Source organism: Octopus bimaculoides, chromosome 2, assembly GCF_046866305.1.
Source record: "Octopus bimaculoides isolate indiv1 chromosome 2, ASM4686630v1, whole genome shotgun sequence".
In the NCBI taxonomy this organism is placed as follows: Eukaryota; Metazoa; Mollusca; class Cephalopoda; order Octopoda; family Octopodidae; genus Octopus; species Octopus bimaculoides.
The window spans coordinates 7,676,496-7,697,512 of record NC_142929.1 but is presented as its reverse complement, the minus strand read 5'-3'; the positions used below and the strand labels follow the sequence as shown (position 1 = coordinate 7,697,512).

The following is a 21,017-nucleotide window of genomic DNA, read 5'->3' as shown; positions in this document are numbered from 1 at the left end:
CTTAATTTATCAATCACAAAAATGCTGAATGGCAATGCTAAGCTTGGTGCAGTCTGAACTTACAGGTCAGAAAACTGGAATGAATACCTCTAGGAATTCTATCCAACTCTTTAATAACCACCTTCAACTGTCTTCAGTTTGTGACTGCAGAAGGTTTTTACCTGTATATATATATATATATATATATATATATATATATATATATATATATATATATATATATATATAGATGGGCATAAGAGGCATCAAATGTGAAGTGCAAGAGAGACGACTGCATTGGTATGATTATGTGATGCGTATAAATGAGAACAGCTGTGTAAAGAAGTGCTGATCTCTAACTGGTGAGGGAACCTGTGGAAGAGGTAGACCCAGGAAGACATGGGGTGAGGTGGTAAAGCATGATCTTCAAATGATGATCCTCACAGAAGCAATGACAAGTGACCAAGACTTTGGCGATATGCTGGGCTTGATAAGATTTGTCAAGCCATGTAAAACCATAGTCATGGCTAGTGTCATGTAATTGGCACCTGTGAAATAGTAGTTGTGGCCATTACCAGTTTCATGTAAATGGCACCCATGTCTGTGGTGTGTAAAAAGCACCCATTACACTCTTGGAGTAGTTGGCATTAGGAAGAGTGTCCAGCTGTAGAAACCATGCCAAATCAGACTGGATCCTGGTGCAGCTCTCTGGCTTACCAGTTCCAGTCAAACCATCTAACCTATGCCAGTATGGAAGTGAACTTGATGATGATATATATCATTGTCAGTGTTGTTGTTTAATACCTCTGCTTTTCTGATGCTGGCATGGGTCAAACAAATCTTTTTGAGGCAGTTTTCTATGGCTGGATGCCCTTCTTGTTACCAGTCCCTACTTGTTCTTAAAATGATGTATTTTTATTATTGGCCTTTACTTGTTGAAATTTCAAGATGCAGTATGTATTGTTTCTAGATGCTAATAAGCATCACTGCTTTTATTCAAACTCTGATAATATGAAGACATGTAGGATGGAAAAGTTCTGTACACATACCAACATACCCACCCCCATACACACACACACAAGCACACACATAAACATTCTGTCACATATATATTCTAATGATACCAATAACCTGTGGATCTTTGAAGTCATTGTCAATCTTTTCTGCATAAAAACGTGATGCTCTATATAAATGTATTAAGTTATATTTCAATTATGAGTGGATTGTTTTTGTTTTATAACTATGCATAAAAATGAACACACACACACACACACACGCATTTATATAAATATATGTATACACCTCCATACACAGAATATGCTTCTGTACAGTTTCCATCTTCCAACCTTCTCTCATTGGTCTGAGACTGTAGTAGATGATCGTATGCAGTAAGACCAAACTTGAAGCTATATGGTTGGGAAGTGCACTGTGCAACCACACAGCAATGTAGACTAGGTTTGGCATCAATCGTTTTGCATTTATCAGCATCACTGTATATGGTGGTATGTAAAAAGCCCCCACTACACCCTTGGCGTGGTTGGCATTAGGAAGGGCATCCAGCTATAGAAACATTGCCAGATCAGATTGGAGCCTGGTGCAGCCACTGGCTCTCCAGACCTCAGTCAAACCGTCCAACTTATGCCAGCATGGAAAACGGATGTTGAACGATGATGATGATGATGATGATGATGACACACACAAGTGCAACAAGGTGGAAGAAATAGTACTCAAATAACAAAGGTAGAGTAAAATAGTATTTTACTGAAGTTAAAATGTCTTGAGAAACTGTTTCCGTAAGTTTCACATAATTGATCATCAAATAGTTGTGAGTATTTGAACAAGGCAACAATCTATATGTGTTTATAAGTATTCATAATTACCAACTCACCAAATAAACATTTAAAGCTGATGGGTCAATTAGTTTCCAAAACAAGGAGAATCTGTTGGAGGAAAGTAATTGACTATAGCAGAAAAGTATGTAAACATTAAGTTGAGTTGAATAAAAGTTAAACATTGTTTCTCCTTATAGAAATGAGTATTAAAAAAAGAAGTAGATAGAACGAGAAAGACCTTATCAAAAATATTCTGTTGCATATGAATGAAATGGAAATAAAAATTAAAGATCAAATTTACAAGAGCAAAAGAGTATCACAGAATAAAAGAAATGGAAAGAATTTATGAGGTTTCTCACTACACTCTTTTCCTATCTCTTCCTCTCACATTCAACTGCCTCCTATATCCTTGGGTTGTCCAAGGCCTTGGGAATAATATCTGGTCAAATAAGACTATGTACAAGCCCCTTGGAAGAATTGGATTGATCCTGGTTTAGGGTGGTAGACATAATTAGTCACCTGGTTTTACACTTATTTGGCTCTTGCATTCTTTTTTCAGATTACAGTTTGTTGCAGACATTCAGGTTAGGTATCTAGTCTCAGAATAATCTCTCTCTCCTCTTTATCTCCTCATGAAACTTGTAAAAAAAGAAAATTCTTTTTGACTGTATGCTTACAATATATATATATATATATATATATATATATATATATATATATATATATATGCTTCACTCTTGTCCCTCATTCACTACATCAACTGCTACCCCTCTCACTCTGGCAACCTTTACCCATCTACCATTCCTGATCTTCTCTCTTCAAACTTTCTTCTATTCATCTTCTTATCCCTTGTGTAGTGCTAGAATTCTTTTACTGTTAATATTTATATAGACCAGTGGTTCCCAACCTTTTTGAGTATCAAGGACCCCTTTTATTTAAATGAGTTTTCCCACGGGCCCCAGGATATTGAAAGGTCCGTCAGCTTAACATGTTCACAAACACCTTTGCAGACAACCAGGGGTCCATGGACCACTGATCTAAACTGTAATAAATAATAGCATAAAAGAAATCATTATTATTTTCAGATTGTAGTAATTTGGAAGAATGGTCTGTTATTGCTGGTTGTGAAGCCAAATGTGAAGAACTAGTTTCTCCTGCAAATAGTTCGTTCTGTGAAAATTGGAATTATGGCTGCAAATGTATTAACGGTTTGTACAGAGACAAAAATGGTAAATGTGTTCGTAGAGATCAATGTGATCTTTCCTGTTCAGTAAATGGTACTATAAAAATGGTAAGTAAATTGAATTCTAATTTGTTATCAGTATTTATTCATTGATTGTACTTGTTTCAGTCATTGGATTGTGACCATACTGGGGCAGCCTTGAATAGTCTTGTTGATCATATTGACCCCAGTCAAGTGACAAAACTTATTTTAAGTTTATTACTTATTCCATTCATCATCATCATTTAACATCTGTTTTCCATGTTGGCATGGGTTGGATGGATTGACAGGAGCTGGTCAGGAGCCACACCAGGTTCCATGGTCTGGTTTGGCATGGTTTCTACGGCTGGATGCTCTTCCTGATGCCAACCACTTTACAGAATGATATTACACATCCAGCAGAGCATACCAGCTTCGTTCATCTCTTGCCATTGCATGTCCTCTGCATTCAGGGCCCGTGTTTCACTATCATGTAACATTGCAGTTCATACACATGTGTCATTGATTTTATTTGTTTCATCCATTGGATTGTGGCCATACTTGGGCAATCATATTGATCCCAGTCATGTGACTAAACTTATTTTCTGTTTGTTACTTATTCCATTAGTTTTACTTTCGTTTTGCTAAACCCTAAGCCATGCAGACATAAACTGGCACCAGTTAGCAAGGGATGAGAGACAAAGATACATACCCTCACACACACACAAATATATATATATAGACATATACATGACAGGTTTTCACAGTTTCCATTTACCAAATTCGTTCATAAGGCATTGGTCAGCCATAGTAGAAGACATTTAACTGAAGTACCATGCAGTAAGTCTGAAGCCCTGTAATAACCATACGGCTGTGAAGGAAACTTAACCACATAACCATGCTTACATCTACATAATCCTGTATTATATTGGCGACTGTGGACTAGAAAAAAAAAACTAGAGCTATAAGTTGTGACTGTTATGCCTCATCCAAAAGCATAAAGGGTACAAGGAAAATGAAATTGATTTTGTTTGAATCAAAACTGGATGACAGTCTGGTGAGGAGTTGGCAGAATCATTTGAGTGTTAGACAAAATGCTTTGCAGTATTTGTTTCTACTCTGTGCTCAACTTTACCTTTCGATAATAAAAATGTGTCAATCCAAGAAAATGATTGGGCTGAATACCCATTGGGTGTTTGTTGCAGCTCTTTGTGATCTAAGCTCAAATCTGACCAGAGCCTACTTGGAGTGGTAGACTTGGACCATTGCCCAGTTTAATTTCATCACATGGCACCTTGGGTGACCTTAACATAGGTGTAAGCATTCAAGCCTGAATTTCAATCTGAGGATAGTTAAGTTGTGACAGATTCTGCTTTGCTCAGATGTCAGAAACATCTCTTCTTAATCATATCTGTGTAAGTCATAGAGCAGAGAAATGGTATGTGTGACATGGGTGTACAGTGTAAACTATCTAACATTGGTACTAGATGTCCTGACATGTACCATAGCCATGGTTTGACCAATATCTGTTGAGTGAAACTGGTAGATGGAAACTGAAGAAGGCCATCACATATATCTATGTTTATGTGAGTGAGTTTGTATTTCTCTGTCTCTGTGTATTTACTGATTGTAAATACACATACAGATGGTAGCATTTGGTTGCTGTCCAACATGCAAACATGTCTGAGCTTCTTGGCATGTAGCACAATCTTTGTAAACAAAAGATTCATTCAAATAGTGTTGTTTGCTTCCAGTTCTCTGTGAAACCTGTCTGATCTGTTTGTTGTTTGATAGATTGGGGGATTTATTACCTCGATTGAAAACAGATCAGGGGTTGGTATCAGCATGAACACCCAGCTGCAGAAAGCCCTGCATTATCTAACTCATTATCTAACTCATTATCTAACTCATGATGGTAATGAACCTCAAAAGTGTTTATTAAATTCAAAACTCTGTGATAAAGTATATTATTATTATGAAAGTAAATTGGCTTGCTATGTATAAAGCCATGGTGCTAGTGCCACATAAAAGCACTCAGTTTCTTCTATAAAGTGGTTGGCATTAGGAAGGGCATCCAGCTGTAGAAACCATGCCAAAGCAGACAATTGGAGCCTGGTGCAGCTCTTTGACGTTCCAGCTCTTGTCAAACCATCCAAACATGAAAAATGATCATGATGATTATTAGCATAAATGAGAATTTGTTGAGGTAATTTGATAGAAACTGACACCACTTAATCTTTGTAATCTTCTCTAGAGCCATCTCATTTGATAATTCTAACAATATTATAAATGATTGTGCTAAAATCTTGAAAAGCTGGTTTCCACAACAGAACAGTAAAGATGATAAACTTATATACATTTCCATTTCGGTCAGTCTGGGAAAATGTCAAATATGTGGACTTTGGAAGAAGCTAAAAATTTGAAATATCTGATTTTAATTGGAAAAGTTTGATGTTAAATGTCATTTTCAGTATCAAAAATTACACGAACAATATCAAACATAGGTTTACTTTGATCAAAACTATAATTCTGCTTCGGAAAATCGTTTTAAAAATAATATAACAATATAATTATTATTTTATTTTTTCAGAATCAAGACATATGGAAAAAGAGAGATGACAATTGTACATTATGTCAGTGTATTAGAGGCAAAATAAAATGTGAAAGAATTTGTAAAATCCCTGTCTGTCAAGAAGTAAGTGCTAGCTTAATTTCATTTTTACTTATGCTTAAGCACTGTTGGGAAAACAGTGAACCACAAAGCTCTTCAGTTAGTCATTAAAACGTGGGAAAATGAAGTGGTTTGGTTATTTAGTACTACACCATAATACCACACCTCTTGCAAATATTGTCATGCAGAGACCAACTCCCTATAAAAGACCACAAAGATGGTGATTGAACATCAAACAATGGAGAAGTCAGAATTAGATTTATTTCAAAATATTACTTTTAAAGTTTTGTAATGCTAAACTTATTATATATCAGTATTTTTTTGTCAGTGTTTGAAACTACCTTTACCAATTTAGCATTGTACAATCACTAACAGAACATTTTAAGACTAACATTTTCTATATTTCTAATGGAATATACTTTTTCTGTGTCTCACTTCATTTTGAATATAATCAAGAATTTGTTAAGATTCACAAAATTAACTTTTTCATGATGAAACTGATGTTTGGAACATAAAAGTTTTTTCTGCTTAATTTAATGCTTATGTTTTCACATATGCATTATCTCATAACTTTAAAAATAAACAATTGCATCATGAAAATTTTCAGATTAATGTTGTTGGAGATCTGAATATAAAAAATAAGTAGAATATTTTGACCAAATATGGCTAGTTTAAATGCTAAAAAGTTGAAGTGAAATACACTTTAAAGCTGACAGTTCTGTATCACAGAACCAAGGTTCTATTACAATGGTTAAAGAAATTGTTATCTGTATGTTATATTTCTTTTATTTGAAAATTTATTTTAAAAAAATGTTAGTATTTACAGATATTTGTATATATTTTTACATTCTACTTCCATAACAACTTTTATTTTTAACAGAATGAAGACCTCATATATTTAGATTCAAATACTTGCTGTCCAGTTTGCAAACCTAAAAACTGTAAGAGCATTCTATTTATTTATTTATTGAATTTGCATCTTCCAAAATTATTCTTTAGCTATATACTTTTATCCTATCTATATTTTCTTGTCAAGTGTGTCTTTTCTAAGATGACAGCTTCACTGAATCATTTTTTGAAATCTTTTCCACAACGTATCATTATAAATGTATTTTATTCGGTCTTTTTATTCAACACTGAAAAATTTTCATAATTGGTGGCGCTTCCAGTTGATCCGATCAACAGAACAACCTGCTCGTGAAATTAATGTGCAACTGGCTGAGCACTCCACAGACACGTGTACTTTTAATGTAGTTCTCGGGGAGATTCAGCATGACAGTGTGGCCCTTTGAAATACAGGTACAACAGAAACAGGAATAAAGACTGAGAGAAAGTTGTGGTGAACGAGTACAGCAGGGTTTGCCACCACCCCCTGCCAGAACTTTAGGTGTTTTCACTGAGTCTGGGAATCGATCCTTCGACTGCGAGTCCACTGCCCTAACCACTGGGCCATTCCACCTCCACTTTCATTACATAGTCAGAAATGTAACTTGAAATTGTTATTAGTAACCTGAATTTTAATAATACTAAGACTCTGCAGATGTTTGTATGTAGCTGGAATGTCTCAGAAATGGTATATTTTATCTTGCATATCTATTTTCGTACTTACCTTCGGCAGTGCAGTACAAATTTGTGACATTTGGATCTCTATTTATTAATGAAAATGAGTAAACAATTTTTGTGTTTACTAATTGTGTCAATACTAAACACACACACATAATGAATGTCCTGGCATGTCAATCAACACAAATACATGTCCACTATCTATGACACACACACACATATAGTCTTTGCATTATCTAAGAAAAAAAAAAAAAAACGTTGACTTTGATGTACACAATAATTTACTTTATTTAAAAATATTAACACTGTGATTTCAAAAATATAAGTTGTTTGTACAGTAAGTATTTATATTTTTTCTTTAAACAAACAATATCTTAATATTTAAAAAAATTATTTTCAAGTCATTAATTACTGTAAAAAATTCTTTCCTTTTGTTTTAAAATGAAAGAGAGGAGAAACTGAAAGATGTATGTAAGTATATATGAAATAGATGTGTGTGTGTGTGAGAGAAAGTGAGGAAGAGAGAGTGAAGGGGTGTGTTGTCATGTCTACATGTGTGTATATCTTTTGTATGCTCATGTGAGAGAGAGAGAGAATGTGTGCGTGTTCTCATGTGTAAGTGGCACTCTCTCTCAGATACACACACACACACATCCATTTCAAATACATTCATACAACTTTCATTTTCTCTTTTGCACTTTAAATAAAAAATTTTTACAGAAATTAATGAACAAAACCAACTGATCCGGATGACTGTTTCGAGAGTCCAAGGGAATACCATTATAAAAATTTTTTCAAGTGCATTCAATATATCTCAGCTCCAAAGATTTGGCTGCTATTTCTAGCATGCCCTGCTACCACGTAACAGCTATTTGCAAAAAAAGACCTGAAATACCTGTTGTGTGGTAGCAGGGCATACAAGAAATAGCAGCCAAATCTTTCCTTTTCCAAAGAAAGGAGCTGTTTATGCATGATTTTGATGTCACATTTGCTGAAAGCATGTGAAACAACTGCTGATGGGAAACTCAGACTTCCCAGGTGATCCAATGGGTCACCCGTAGTCTAGTATTAATTATACCTGTATTTACTTCATTTTTGTACCTGGTTTGCAAGATTCTTCATGTGAACTCATGTGTTTGTGGAGAACCATGTCTTGATGCCATATTATCTAGCACACTCACCAATTTGATTCCCACTCATATTTTTTGTTCCAAATTTTTCATTGCTTTTGCATCCTTGTCAATGAACGTTGGTGAGTTTGTTAGTTAGATAAGGCATTAAAACACCAGGACTCTTTCTCCAGACAATATGACTATATTGTTTTTGAATTATTAAATAGTTCTCTAGATTCGGGAAATTTATTGAGATGCTTTTTTTTTTAAAATTTAGTTGCTCAGTGTCAAATGAAATATGAATTTACTTATTTGGAGAATAGAACCAGCCAATGTCGCTCAACTACTGAAATAAAGGTTCCATTCTGTTCGGGTAAATGTGGACTGAGTACTGTGAAGCCAGCATTACTTACAAAGAAACCCGTCGACCAATTGGATCTTTTATTTGAGAATAAATGCTTGTGTTGCAAAGGCAAGGCTTCTAAAATTAAGGAAGTCATAGCACTATGTGGTCCGGACCAAGAGAAGACAGTTATGTACTATCCGCAAATTTGTAGTTGTGAATGTAGCAGATGTCAATAAGGTAGGTCTACTTCAAAGATTTAATCATTGCAGTAGTCAATATAGTTTTCTTTGAAAATTATTTTATTTTAGCATAACTATTGAATACAAATTGTAAAAATCATTTAAATGTTTGTCAGCTCACAGTATTCCCTCACCAGGCTGTGAGATGCATGCATTTTGGAATTGTTATCTCCTCTTCAGCAACAGAAACCTGAAAGGCAGGCATTGCAAACTAATACAAAAGACGGGTCCTTCTTATGAAATTCCCATCATCATTCAATGGGTTCTGCTATTCAGTTTCTCACAATAATTAAAATACTGGGTGACAGCGCTAAGCATACATACAAATTTAAAACCAGTTCAAATAAGCTTGAGGTATATTCAAACACACAAGGAAGCCATTCGCTGTGTCTTAGCATCATGTCAAGATTCCTTTAAAGTAGGTAATATTGAAATTTTCTTTGTTGTTAAAAATCTAAGTTTGTGAAAAAAATAACTTCGTATAAGAAATATAGCTGACCAAAGAAATATTAACTGCATACAAAAGTTATATGATGGAGCATTTATTTATTTTCACACACAAGAGTAATATTGATCACTTTTTGTGCATAGTAACTATCTATGGAACACTGTTGACCTGTTTGGTCAATTACAATCAATGGAATGAATTTGATAATAAAGGAAGTGTGTAAATTTGATTTCCTGAGTTAGATCCTGCTTACAGTATTCTCTTCAATGGGGATGGATTGATGGGTTGGGTCAGTTGATATGGCACATGATCATCATGGTAGAAGGGGAGGTGAGATCATCCTCATCTCGTGAAGACAGGGACTGACTGGGACCCTGCTTGATGGAGTTGCCTAAGAGGACCCAGGAATATACTGACGAATGGTAAAAACAGTAATGTGCTGCAACGGCACATGTCACCTCCCCTCATCTCATCTGACCTGATAAACTCTCAAAAAAATGGCATAGGAAGATGTTCTGTACATTTGGGTGCAGATTAAAAAAAAACTCAAAATAAAGCGACCTCTTCCCTTCTCTTTTCAGTTGTTCAGGTCTGAAAGAAAAAAAAAGGAAAATTATTTTGTAATTATATCGACTCACATCTGATATTTTAAGATATTTTCTTTTCTTTTTCAGTTAACAAAACATTATTTCACTGAAGCTGAAATGAAAGCCAAAAGACATCAATTGTAATAAAATAACTGATTGAATAAATTAAATACTTTTCAAGCAATTTGTGAAATAAATACTTTTGAAGCAATTTGTTGTAAAAAATCTTATTTTTACATTTAGTTAGTTTTGTCATTGCCAATGCTGTTTTTTAACTTTACATGTGATTCATTCTTTAAAATATTGAATCATAAGTTGTAAGTATATTTTTTCAGTTTACATAGATATGGGCGTGGCTGTGTGCTAAGAAGCTTGTTTCCCATCCACATGACTCTGGGTTCAGTACTACTGGGTGACACCTTGGACAAGTGTCTTCTACTTTGAGCCAACCAAAGCCATGAGTGAACTTGGTAGATAGAAACTGAAAGAATCCTGCTGTCTCACTGCTTATTTCTGTGTTCCTTTCTGTTGAAAAGTGTAGGCTTGAAACATAAAAGACTTACTTCCCGAGCGTTAAACTAATACATCTGTTATTTATACACCTGTCTTCGCCTTTTGTTTTTTTCGTAAATTCTCACTATATACATATATATGCAGAAAAAGTTCTACAAAGTGTAACAGACAAATGAATATGTCAAAAACATGGGATATAAAAATATGAAGCAAAGATTCACTGTTGGTGTGTGTGCTATATGGTGGGCAGTGCATATATGTGTCCAGGCAGAAACATGCTGGTGTGTTGAAAGAAATGTGCGTCTATTGATTACTCGACCCACTAGAGGTCTAAGAGAGGTAAGGTCTCTTTCAGTGATGCAAAAGATCAAATGGTTGCACACATGAAAATGTGACTGTTGTAAGTGTGTGTAAGCATATCATCATCATCGTTTAACGTCCGCTTTCCATGCTAGCATGGGTTGGACGATTTGACTGAGGACTGGTGAAACCAGATGGCTACACCAGGCTCCAATCTGATTTGGCAGAGTTTCTACAGCTGGATGCCCTTCCTAACGCCAACCACTCAGAGTGTAGTGGGTGATTTTACATGTCATCTGCATGGAGGCCAGTTAGGCAGTACTGGCAACGGCCACGCTCAAAACGGTGTATTTTATGTGCCACCCGCACAAGAGCCAGTCCAGGGGCACTGACCACGATCTCTCTCGAAAATCCAACAAGGCCAGTCAGGCGGTACTGGCAACGGCCACGCTCAAAATGGTGTATTTCATGTGTCACCCGCACAAGAGCCAGTCCAGGGGCACTGACCACGATCTCTCTCGAAAATCCTACAAGGCCAGTCAGGCGGTACTGGCAACGGCCACGCTCAAAATGGTGTATTTCATGTGTCACCCGCACAAGAGCCAGTCCAGGGGCACTGACCACGATCTCTCTCGAAAATCCTACAAGGCCAGTCAGGCGGTACTGGCAACGGCCACGCTCAAAATGGTGTATTTCATGTGTCACCCGCACAAGAGCCAGTCCAGGGGCACTGGCAACGATCTCGCTCGAAAATCCTACGACGGCCCCACACAAGAGCCAGTCCAGGGGCACTGGCAACAATCTCGCTCGAAAATCCTACAAGGCCACACGCTCAAAATGGTGTATTTCATGTGTCACCCGCACAAGAGCCAGTCCAGGGGCACTGGCAACGATCTCGCTCGAAAATCCTATGACGGCACTGCACAAGAGCCATTTCAGGGGCACTGGCAACGATCCCGCTCGAAAATCCCACGACGGCCCCGCACAAGAACCAGTCCAGGGGCACTGGCAACGATCTCGCTCGAAAATCCTACAAGGCCAGTCAGGCAGTACTGGCAACGGCCACGCTCAAAATGGTGTATTTCATGTGTCACCCGCACAAGAGCCAGTCCTGGGGCACTGGCAACGATCTCGCTCGAAAATCCTACGACGGCCCCGCACAAGAGCCAGTCCAGGGGCACTGGCAACAATCTCGCTCGAAAATCCTACAAGGCCACACGCTCAAAATGGTGTATTTCATGTGTCACCCGCACAAGAGCCAGTCCAGGGGCACTGGCAACGATCTCGCTCGAAAATCCTATGACGGCACTGCACAAGAGCCATTTCAGGGGCACTGGCAACGATCCCGCTCGAAAATCCCACGACGGCCCCGCACAAGAACCAGTCCAGGGGCACTGGCAACGATCTCGCTCGAAAATCCTACAAGGCCAGTCAGGCAGTACTGGCAACGGCCACGCTCAAAATGGTGTATTTCATGTGTCACCCGCACAAGAGCCAGTCCTGGGGCACTGGCAACGATCTCGCTCGAAAATCCTACGACGGCCCCGCACAAGAGCCAGTCCAGGGGCACTGGCAACGATCTCGCTCGAAAATCCTACGAAGGCCAGTCAGGCGGTACTTGCAACGGCCATGCTCAATGGTTTACTTTATGTGCCTACAGGTAGCAAAATATTTTTACAAGAAAGTAAAACATTTTAAAAAGAAAGCAAAACAAATGTACATACAAAAAAAAAAGGAAAGATATGTTCATTGAAAAAGTTCGCTTGTGAAATGTTCAGTAAATGTTTATAGGAAAGTTGGCTATACATCATTAGATGTACACCTGACTTTCCTATATAATATTAAGAATATAACGGAACGCTGAACTCCAGACTATCAACTTAAACAACATTTATTCAGGTGGTAAATATATACATCTTTAGCTCTTGTTTGTTGTTACAGCTTCTGTGTGTGTGAGCATTGTTGTTGGGACGTTGGTATGTAGATGTAAGCGAGCTGTCGAGTGTAAGTCCGAAAGATGGAGAGTGACAGCTAAACACGTCCATGCTCAATCGCTGGCCAGCAAGAAAGAGAAAATGAAGCGGGAAAGCTTGCTTGTTGAATTCCACGCATGCGTGAGACAACGCATGCGCACGGCGTTACTACATGTTCATGCAGAAAGTTTTTCGTTGTGGAACAATGTTTTTTGTTTTCCTTTTTTTCTTTTATGTATAAAAAATGTCCGTTGATTTCTTTGGATTTGTTTGTGGGTGATGCAGTCATGCGAGTTATGTGCTGATGTATGCGTTCCATTTAAGATGGGTAGGTTAAGAATTAGGACTTACCCGAAAAACTTGCACAAACTTTGCAGGCCATCAAACAGTTTTTCCCGATTTGGTGTGCCGGGGTTGTGCAGAATCTGTGGTGTCTGCTGGAGTTGGTGAGTCCGTTCTAGGAACAGAGGAAACTGAACGTAAGTCGTCCTCGATGAAGGCTTTTTTCAAACGATCAATCGATACCGTATTTCATTTACCTCCAATATCGAGAACGAAATACTTGGGTTCTCTTTTGATAACTTTGTTGGGGCCGGAATATGGTGGTCGAAGTTGGGATGGTATCCCATCATTCCTTACGAAAACACGAGTTCAAGTGTTGATGTCTTTTGGGACATGTGAAACGATGTTCTGTTGTCTGGCGGCTGCAGGTGACAAATGCGACATGGATGTCCGTAATCGATGCACATATTGTGCTGGGTCAGGAAGGTCTTGTGATGAAACAGGTTCGATCATCTGCCCAGGTAAGGTGAGTGCTGTGCCATAGGCGAGTTCAGCCGGAGTATATCCAAGTTTCTCCTTAACCGTGGATCGAATACCAAGGAAGATGAGGGGGGAGATGTTCCAGCCAGTTGGAAGAGTCTGCAGATGCTTTAATAGCTGCTTTGAGTTGGCGGTGGAAGCGTTCAACCATGCCATTTGCTGTAGGGTGGTAAGCCGAAGTGCGGGTGTGCTTACACTCGAGGAGACGAGTCAGCTCGGTGAAGAGGTGGGAATCGAACTGACGTCCTCTGTCGGTGGTGATTGTTGCGGGTGTGCCAGAACGCGAAACCCATTGTGATAGCGTTTTGGCGACCGTTTCCGCCGATGTATCAGATAAGGGCCAAGCTTCGGGCCACCGCGAAAAACGGTCTACGCAGGTAAGCAAATGTGTATAATTCTGCGAAGGTGGCAGAGGTCCCACGATGTCGATGTGAACGTGCTGAAATCGTACGTCACGTTGCGAAAAGGAACCGACTGGTGATTTTATGTGCCGGTAGGGTTTCGCTTTTTGGCACGCGACACAGCACTTGGTCCATTCTCTGATATCCTTGTTGATACTGGTCCACACAAAACGGGTCGATATCAGCTTTTGAGTGGAGCGAATACCAGGATGTGACAGAGAATGCCGAGCAAAGAAAACTTCTCTACGATGTTTCTGTGGTATATAAGGGCGTTGGTGACCGGTGGATATATCACACCAAATATGGGCCGTGGACGATGGTAACGGAACATGCTGAAATTTCAGAGATGACGATTCCCGGAGCTTTATAAGTTCTTCGTCAGTCTCCAGGTCAGCTGCTGTACGTGTCAGATCAATTGTAGCCGTGGTGTGGATAGCATTGATCTGCGAGCGTGAAACTTCATCGGCTGCTAAGTTGGTCGTCCCTTTGATGTGGTGTATATCCGTCGTGTACTGCGATATAAAGTCGAGGTGGCGGATTTCTCTCGGCGAGTGGCGATCCGGCTTGGTGTTAAATGCATATACCAGTGGCTTGTGGTCAGTATATATAGCAAAATTGGTACTTTCTAGCATGTGTCGGAAATGCTTAACGGCCAGGTGTGCCGCTAATAATTCCCGACTGAATGTACTGTATTTCGTTTCCGTGGGTTTTAATCGCTTAGAAAAGAAAGACAACGGTTGCCATATGCCATCAACAAGCTGCTGTAGTACACCTCCAACTCCGGAATAGGATGCATCAACGAGCAAACACAGTGGGGCGTCAGGTTTTGGATAAACCAACATGGTAGCGTTGGATAACGCTTTTTTTTTAGGACAGCGAAAGGGGCGAGTTGATCTTCATTCAAAGCAATATTCGTATTTTTGCTAGTTCACTGACGTAGCAAATCCGTCAGCGGTTGCGCTATCTCAGCGAGGTGGGGTATGAACCTTCGATAGAAATTCGCTAGATCGAGATGTTCCCTTAATTTGCGGAGAGATGTGGGTGGTGGAAAATCCACGATGGCCTTGACTTTCTCGGGAAGGGAACGAATGCCATCCTTATCAACGATGTGCCAGAGAAAATAAAGGGAAGCAACTCCAAACGAACACTTGCTGGGGTTGATAACAACACCGTATTTGCGGAGGCGTTCGAATAGCAGGTGCAGGTGTTGGTCAAGTTCTTCGTCTGAGCTACTGGCATAGACGAAAGGCAAACCTCTAGTAACCATGTCAATAAACCTTTGGAATGTCTGTGCCGCGTTGCGTAGACCGAGAAGCATACGCAAGAATTCAAACATTCCGAAGGGTGTAGTAACTGCTGTTTTGGGTATGTCCGCAGGTTTCACTGGGATTTAGTTGTAGGCTCGCAGAAGGTCGATCTTGGAAAATACGCGAACTCCATGCAGCGAGCTAGAAAAATCCTGAAACTAGGGGACTGGATATGTATCACTTACAGTACTTTTATTCAGCGATCGGTAATCACCGCAAACCCACCAATCGGTCGATGATTTTTTGGGGACGCAGTGTATTGGCGAGAACCAGTTGCTGCTGCTGGATAGGCGGATGATCCCAAGGTCAAGCATGTGCTGGAATTCCCGCTTGACGGCCTTGAGACAATCAGGTGGTAACCTTCTGGGTCTTGCAGCAACAGGTGGACCGCTGGTTTTGATGTGGTGGGTGACTTCGTGTTTGATCGGCTGGTTGTGGAATACTGGTCGAGCGACGTCCGGATATTCTTTCAGAATCGTACTGTAGCGAGTTGTCGTCGTTGTGAGCAATATAGTTGGGCTGACTGTGGCCATACGAGCTGTGTGGTGCTGTCGACAAGTCGTCTATTTTTAATGTCTACCAAGAGACCGAAATGATGCAGGGAATCGGCTCCTAAGAAAGGATAAAATAAAGTTAAATTCGGTGAAACTTGGATTATGTAATGAGACGCAAGATGCTGGCTGGATTTTTGTTCGCTCCATTGCCAATTCTACTAACCTTTCACTCTTTCATTGCAAATTAGAGATTTTAAACCTGCTACGTAAGTAATATTCAAATCTTACCGAGTCAATATTGATAAATTTACCCACTCACCTAATCCTGTTTTCTTTTTTTGTTTCACTTCCCAGAATTGTTGATTACCAAAAACTGAGATACAATTGTTACAAAACTGAAACAGTTAGAGGGGCATAACTCTATTAGACTTAATTTGCAAGGGAAGTAACTCAAGCTACATCGAAATAATTTTCTAACAAGACTATACATATTTACTTTTAAGGAATATTAAAAAGTGTAGTTCAAAACTATTCACTGCTCAAACTACTGAAAATTAATTCTTGTTGTTGCTAACATTTCAGTTAGATAGTACAGTTAGAAAATAAAAAGAACACGTTTGAGATTTCGTAAATTCTTGACTGTTAGAAAGCCGATAACTATTACATTTCATGTGATTATATAACTACAGTAGTTAAACAGGCATTTAGTTAGCTGCAGTGTATAAGGAGGAATGCTTGATAGTTCATTATTTATTTTGTACGTAAGTCTATACTTCATTTTCCTCTCATTACATTCGCTCGATCAAGTTGACCGAGTCTTTAGAGCTTTGGATAGTATTTGTTTACAACTATGTAGCACCGGAAGCTTCGTGATATATTGGGTTGTTCGGGAAGTTTTGTGCGTTTTTAAGCTAAATCCTTTAACGCTTCACTGAACACGTCTGAAATGTAGCAGTTAACATTTTGGTGTTGCTTGAAATCGCAGCGCATCTCTTTGTTCCTGACAAAGAATAGATCCATCTTTCATTCCGGTCACCCTTTAACATTTGAAATAGCTAACCAAAAATTTCATATTCGCGTTGTAGTGCTTTTCCTTTTTTTTTTTAAAAAAGGAGAAAATGCTTCAAAGACTTGCAAAAACATTTGCGAAGTTTATGGTGATGATGCTGTAGGCGAATCAACTGTTCGAAGGTGGTTTGCAAAATTTAAAGCTGGAGAATTTAGCTTGGAAGATGACAGTCGCAGTAGAAGACTTCAAAACTGGATGGAGTTGTTTTGAAGGTAAACAAATCGAAGAAAACTGAAATAACATGAGTAGAGAAATTGCAGAGAAGTGGAAGATTCCCAAAACATGGCCCATGAACACCCAATGAAGCTGGGGGTACATTTCTTACTATAATGAATGGTCCCTCACAAACTCTCAGAAAAGAATTGCTTGGATCGGTATTCCGTTTGGGATATACTTTTGAAACGGAATGAAAGCATGCCTTTTTTGAAACAACTTGTGACTGGAGATGAAAAATGGATTGTGTACGAAAATGTAGTGCGAAAAAAGTCCTGTAGTTTGCATATGGATCTCTCAAAACAGCAACCAAAAGATGAATATCCATGCCAAAAGAGCTATGCTTTGTTCGGCTAGAATCTCCAAAGAACGGCTAAAATCTCCATCGAACGAATTCCACCAGAAATTAAAACGGAGTAGCTGATACCAGCCGCATTTGTTAACGTAGATGTAACCATCCTCCAAGCTTCCGAAAGAGGTAAACTGAACTGGTGTGGTAAAAGTGTAAGCCTAATAATTCAGGCCACTACGAACCAAGGTGCTTCAAGTGCGGTCTAAAGGAACACATTAAAGTGATGTGCTCTCAGGACCTGCAACCTGAAGCTCACCCGGCGGCAAACAAGCCAGCCAGTCAAGAGGAGGAAAAGGAAACCCACACATCACAGACAAACAATATGAAGAGGGGACACGGACCTCTGTGTCTAACTCTCCGCAAAAGAAAAGCAAGACAACATCAGGGGAGGCTTTGATAAAAAAAGGAATGTACCCAGAAAGAGACACCAAAATATCTACCATCAACCTCATATGGGGTGAGTAACGAAGATTGGACTATAGCTAGAAGGAAAACGAAAAACACCCCTCCTTACACCCACAGAAATACTTCAAACATACAAAAACCAGCATCCACAACATTCACACAAACACACACACAAGACACACTAATTGTACTCCTTTTGTTTCCAACAGAACTAATTACAATCTATTCACTCAGGACATCACACCAGCAGCATCACTCAGAAAACCACCTTGGCCACATACTGAGATTCATGTATCAACCCTTCCACAACTGAACACAACGTGCTCAAAATTATTGCATGGTTCTTACATTAATTGTTGCCCCTTTTCGAACTGTGATCGATACGCTGTTGAAAATTACTTATTCCCAGTAATTCAGTTGGAACTATGTCATCCCATGGTGATTAAAGAGAGCCTATATTTGAAAAGGAAAAAATGAACAGCTCATTGATATAAATTATTCTACAGTTCTTGATGCTTGGTTCAAGTCAATAAAGACTCGAAATGACGAGTATTATAAAATGACAATTCGCCGAGACAAAATGTCTAAGAGCATTAAGGCTTCAAATTTGTAAATTGCGTGTCATTTGTTCGTATTCCACAGTAGTAGCTGTGTAAAGTTTCAAATGATTAAAATTAATGTCGCATTTACTTAAAAAAATATCGAAAGGTGAATTATTCATATTCCTTTTTGCATATTAAAAATCGCTCAGAACTTTCCGGACATTCTAATATTTTCGAAATCTTTGGGGCGTGTTCAAATCTTGCCATGGCCTACTTAGACTTAATTTGTCGCTTGGTTTTACACTACATCTGGCACATTGGTTATTTTAATTATTATCTCGTCTTCTGCAAGTTTTCAGGCTTTCTCTGGTTTGAAGATACCTTTTCAGATTTGGAGGTCTTTAGTGAATCACTATCAAAAGATTTAAATTTGTGACATTATTTCACAAGAACCAAAATTAATTTATTCTTGCATTTCATAAGAATATCAAATGAGCATTTTAAAAACAGAATTAAAAAAATAAGATGTACTGAAAAAACGCTAACATTTGAGGTTTTGTTTTAATTTGATTTGGCAGATTAATATTTTCCCACTGTCTTCTTTGCCATCCGTGACAATGCCAAAATATAGTCTTTCTAACGGAGTCGTATCTCCCCATGTTTCAGAGAGCTCCCATTTTCTATGCCTTCACTCACATATTAGTGATCAGAAAACTACTTCACAAACATCAAGTGAAGTTTATGATATAAACTAGTCCAAGCTTCGGTATTCGCTGTCGTATTATTCGAAATACAAGCGTCTCGTTGCACTTTAGCCAGTTGCCCACATTAAACAACAATCGGTGGTTGATAAGTTGGTCTTCATTATCGCAACAACAATATCTCGAGACGATATCAATTCGGTACCAAACACCACGACATGTATTTTCTATAATGTAGTTACGTTTAATCATCTGGTTAGTGGTTTCAAAACAAGCATTTGTTACTGAGGAAACATTGTCGTTCATAAGCTTTCTCATCAGATATCTATGAGAAATGAAGCCGACGATAAGGTACCGGACTGGTTTGAAACTTAAAATCAACATTAAGAAACACATCAAACCTAAGAGAAGCAGCAAAGGAACTCGGTCTTTGCGACAATCAGATGGTTTAAATTCATGTATGTTGGGAAATCAATATCCAAATTTCTTTGATATATCAAATTAATTCAATGTCAACAACAAACGCGCGATCAGTGTTGCAGAGTAGTTTGAACGGTTGGAAGGGACTGTATCGTTCTCATAGAGCTGCTTAACTCATGGCAGTGGATAAACTGAAAATCCAAGCGGTTTGCTGCAGTCCAGAGTTAGACCTTTAATGAGAGATTTGACTCAAGAAAATATACCATGCAAAAACAGAAGGCATTAACTCTCAAAAACATGGAAGTGACCGTAGCAGTCCTGTGTTGAAGCCATTTTTTTTAAATATAAAAAAAAATATTTATAAATCAACGGTGCTGTAAATTAATGCTATATCCTGAACTTATCCCAAGATATTGGTAAAAATATTTTGTGTTTGAACTTTAAGTTAAAAAAAGTCCGTGTAAACAAATCGGACTGCTGTATGTAGATAAAAATAAATCCGGATCAAGAAACATGACCGAATTTTCCTTAGTGCTTGAAAACTTGGACACACTTGACCAACTGAGTATATGCGATTCGGTGAAACGAACCACACGAAGATGGTCAATGCAATGTTTTGATTTTTTATTGTTCATACGTACTAACAAAAAGAGGACAATACAATACATTTGAGGACACAGAACAAATGAGAAAAAAAAAAACGTCTGATATAATAAAAAAAAATGAGAAATGGAAATGATGTTACTTGCCTTTACCCCTGTATTCAATTATGTCCAGTCCATAGTGTATTTTTAGTTCCTCATAATCTGTAGATTTTTGCAATTTATTCATGTCGTAGTTCACTCTCCATATCTCACATCCTTCTTCGTATCCTTTAATTTTGTTCATTTGCTGTTCAGTTATTAATACACATGTTCACCGCCACTAAAAAGATGGCCAATGCAATGTTTTACAACCTGATTGATACAACAGCAATCAATGTTTTTTTGTTATATTTTGAAAAGCAGCTACAATTCAAACAAGACAAACTAATCTGAACAGGAATTTCTTAAAATGTTGGCTAAGGAACTCGGTGGCGAAGAACCTGATGAAATAATTTCAGTATCCAAAAGAGAAGAATTTGCATGTGGGATGAATCTCAATAGCGTAGCGATTCCTTGCGTGGTTATTAACTACTTCATCAGTATATGCCAAGGAAATCTTTATTTGAAGAGAAGACAGTCTTATAATGGCTACTGTAAAGTTAGTGTTGAATGTGGCAGAATGGATTCGGTGTCAAAAAGTAGATCACCAATCCATGGATTAGGGGATTTCAGTGTTAGGGAGGAGGAGGAAGGCTGATTAGTTTGTATCTTCAATCTTCTGAGCATGAGAGACGAGTCCATTAACGAAAAACATCCAAATTATTATTACAAAACATCTGAGACAGTCCTTTAGGATCCGAGTGAAATCTGATCTTTTCAGCATTGAGATCTTAAAGTATCACATTTTGACTGAGATGCTCAAAGAAACACATGGAGTGACATA

General features: G+C 38.4%; 1 protein-coding gene and 1 long non-coding RNA gene across 4 annotated transcripts in view; one reads left to right on the top strand and one right to left on the bottom strand.

Moving 5' to 3' along the window:
• Nucleotides 1–10,189, top strand: part of LOC106867629 (uncharacterized) — a 252,388-nt gene extending 242,199 nt beyond the window's left edge. Inside the window, exons 155-159 of the mRNA XM_089340670.1 lie at nt 2,897–3,102; nt 5,603–5,707; nt 6,564–6,624; nt 8,636–8,941; nt 10,066–10,189. Coding sequence (XP_089196796.1) covers nt 2,897–3,102; nt 5,603–5,707; nt 6,564–6,624; nt 8,636–8,940 — 677 coding nt within the window. The 3' untranslated portion in view covers nt 8,941; nt 10,066–10,189. The remainder of the gene's footprint in view (nt 1–2,896; nt 3,103–5,602; nt 5,708–6,563; nt 6,625–8,635; nt 8,942–10,065) is intronic.
• On the bottom strand, nt 9,475–20,521 carry LOC149136862 (uncharacterized). Of its 3 annotated transcripts, XR_016238142.1 has the most exons (3): nt 20,240–20,375; nt 18,176–18,280; nt 15,851–15,906 (listed from the first exon to the last, which is right to left on the bottom strand). It is a non-coding gene; the product is annotated as an uncharacterized LOC149136862 (long non-coding RNA). The 3 variants fall into 3 exon arrangements; XR_016238140.1 differs by lacking the exons at nt 15,851–15,906; nt 18,176–18,280 and adding an exon at nt 9,475–9,982 and having other exon boundaries at nt 20,240–20,414; XR_016238122.1 differs by lacking the exon at nt 18,176–18,280 and having other exon boundaries at nt 15,639–15,906; nt 20,240–20,521.
• Between the last annotated feature and the right edge of the window lie 496 nt (nt 20,522–21,017).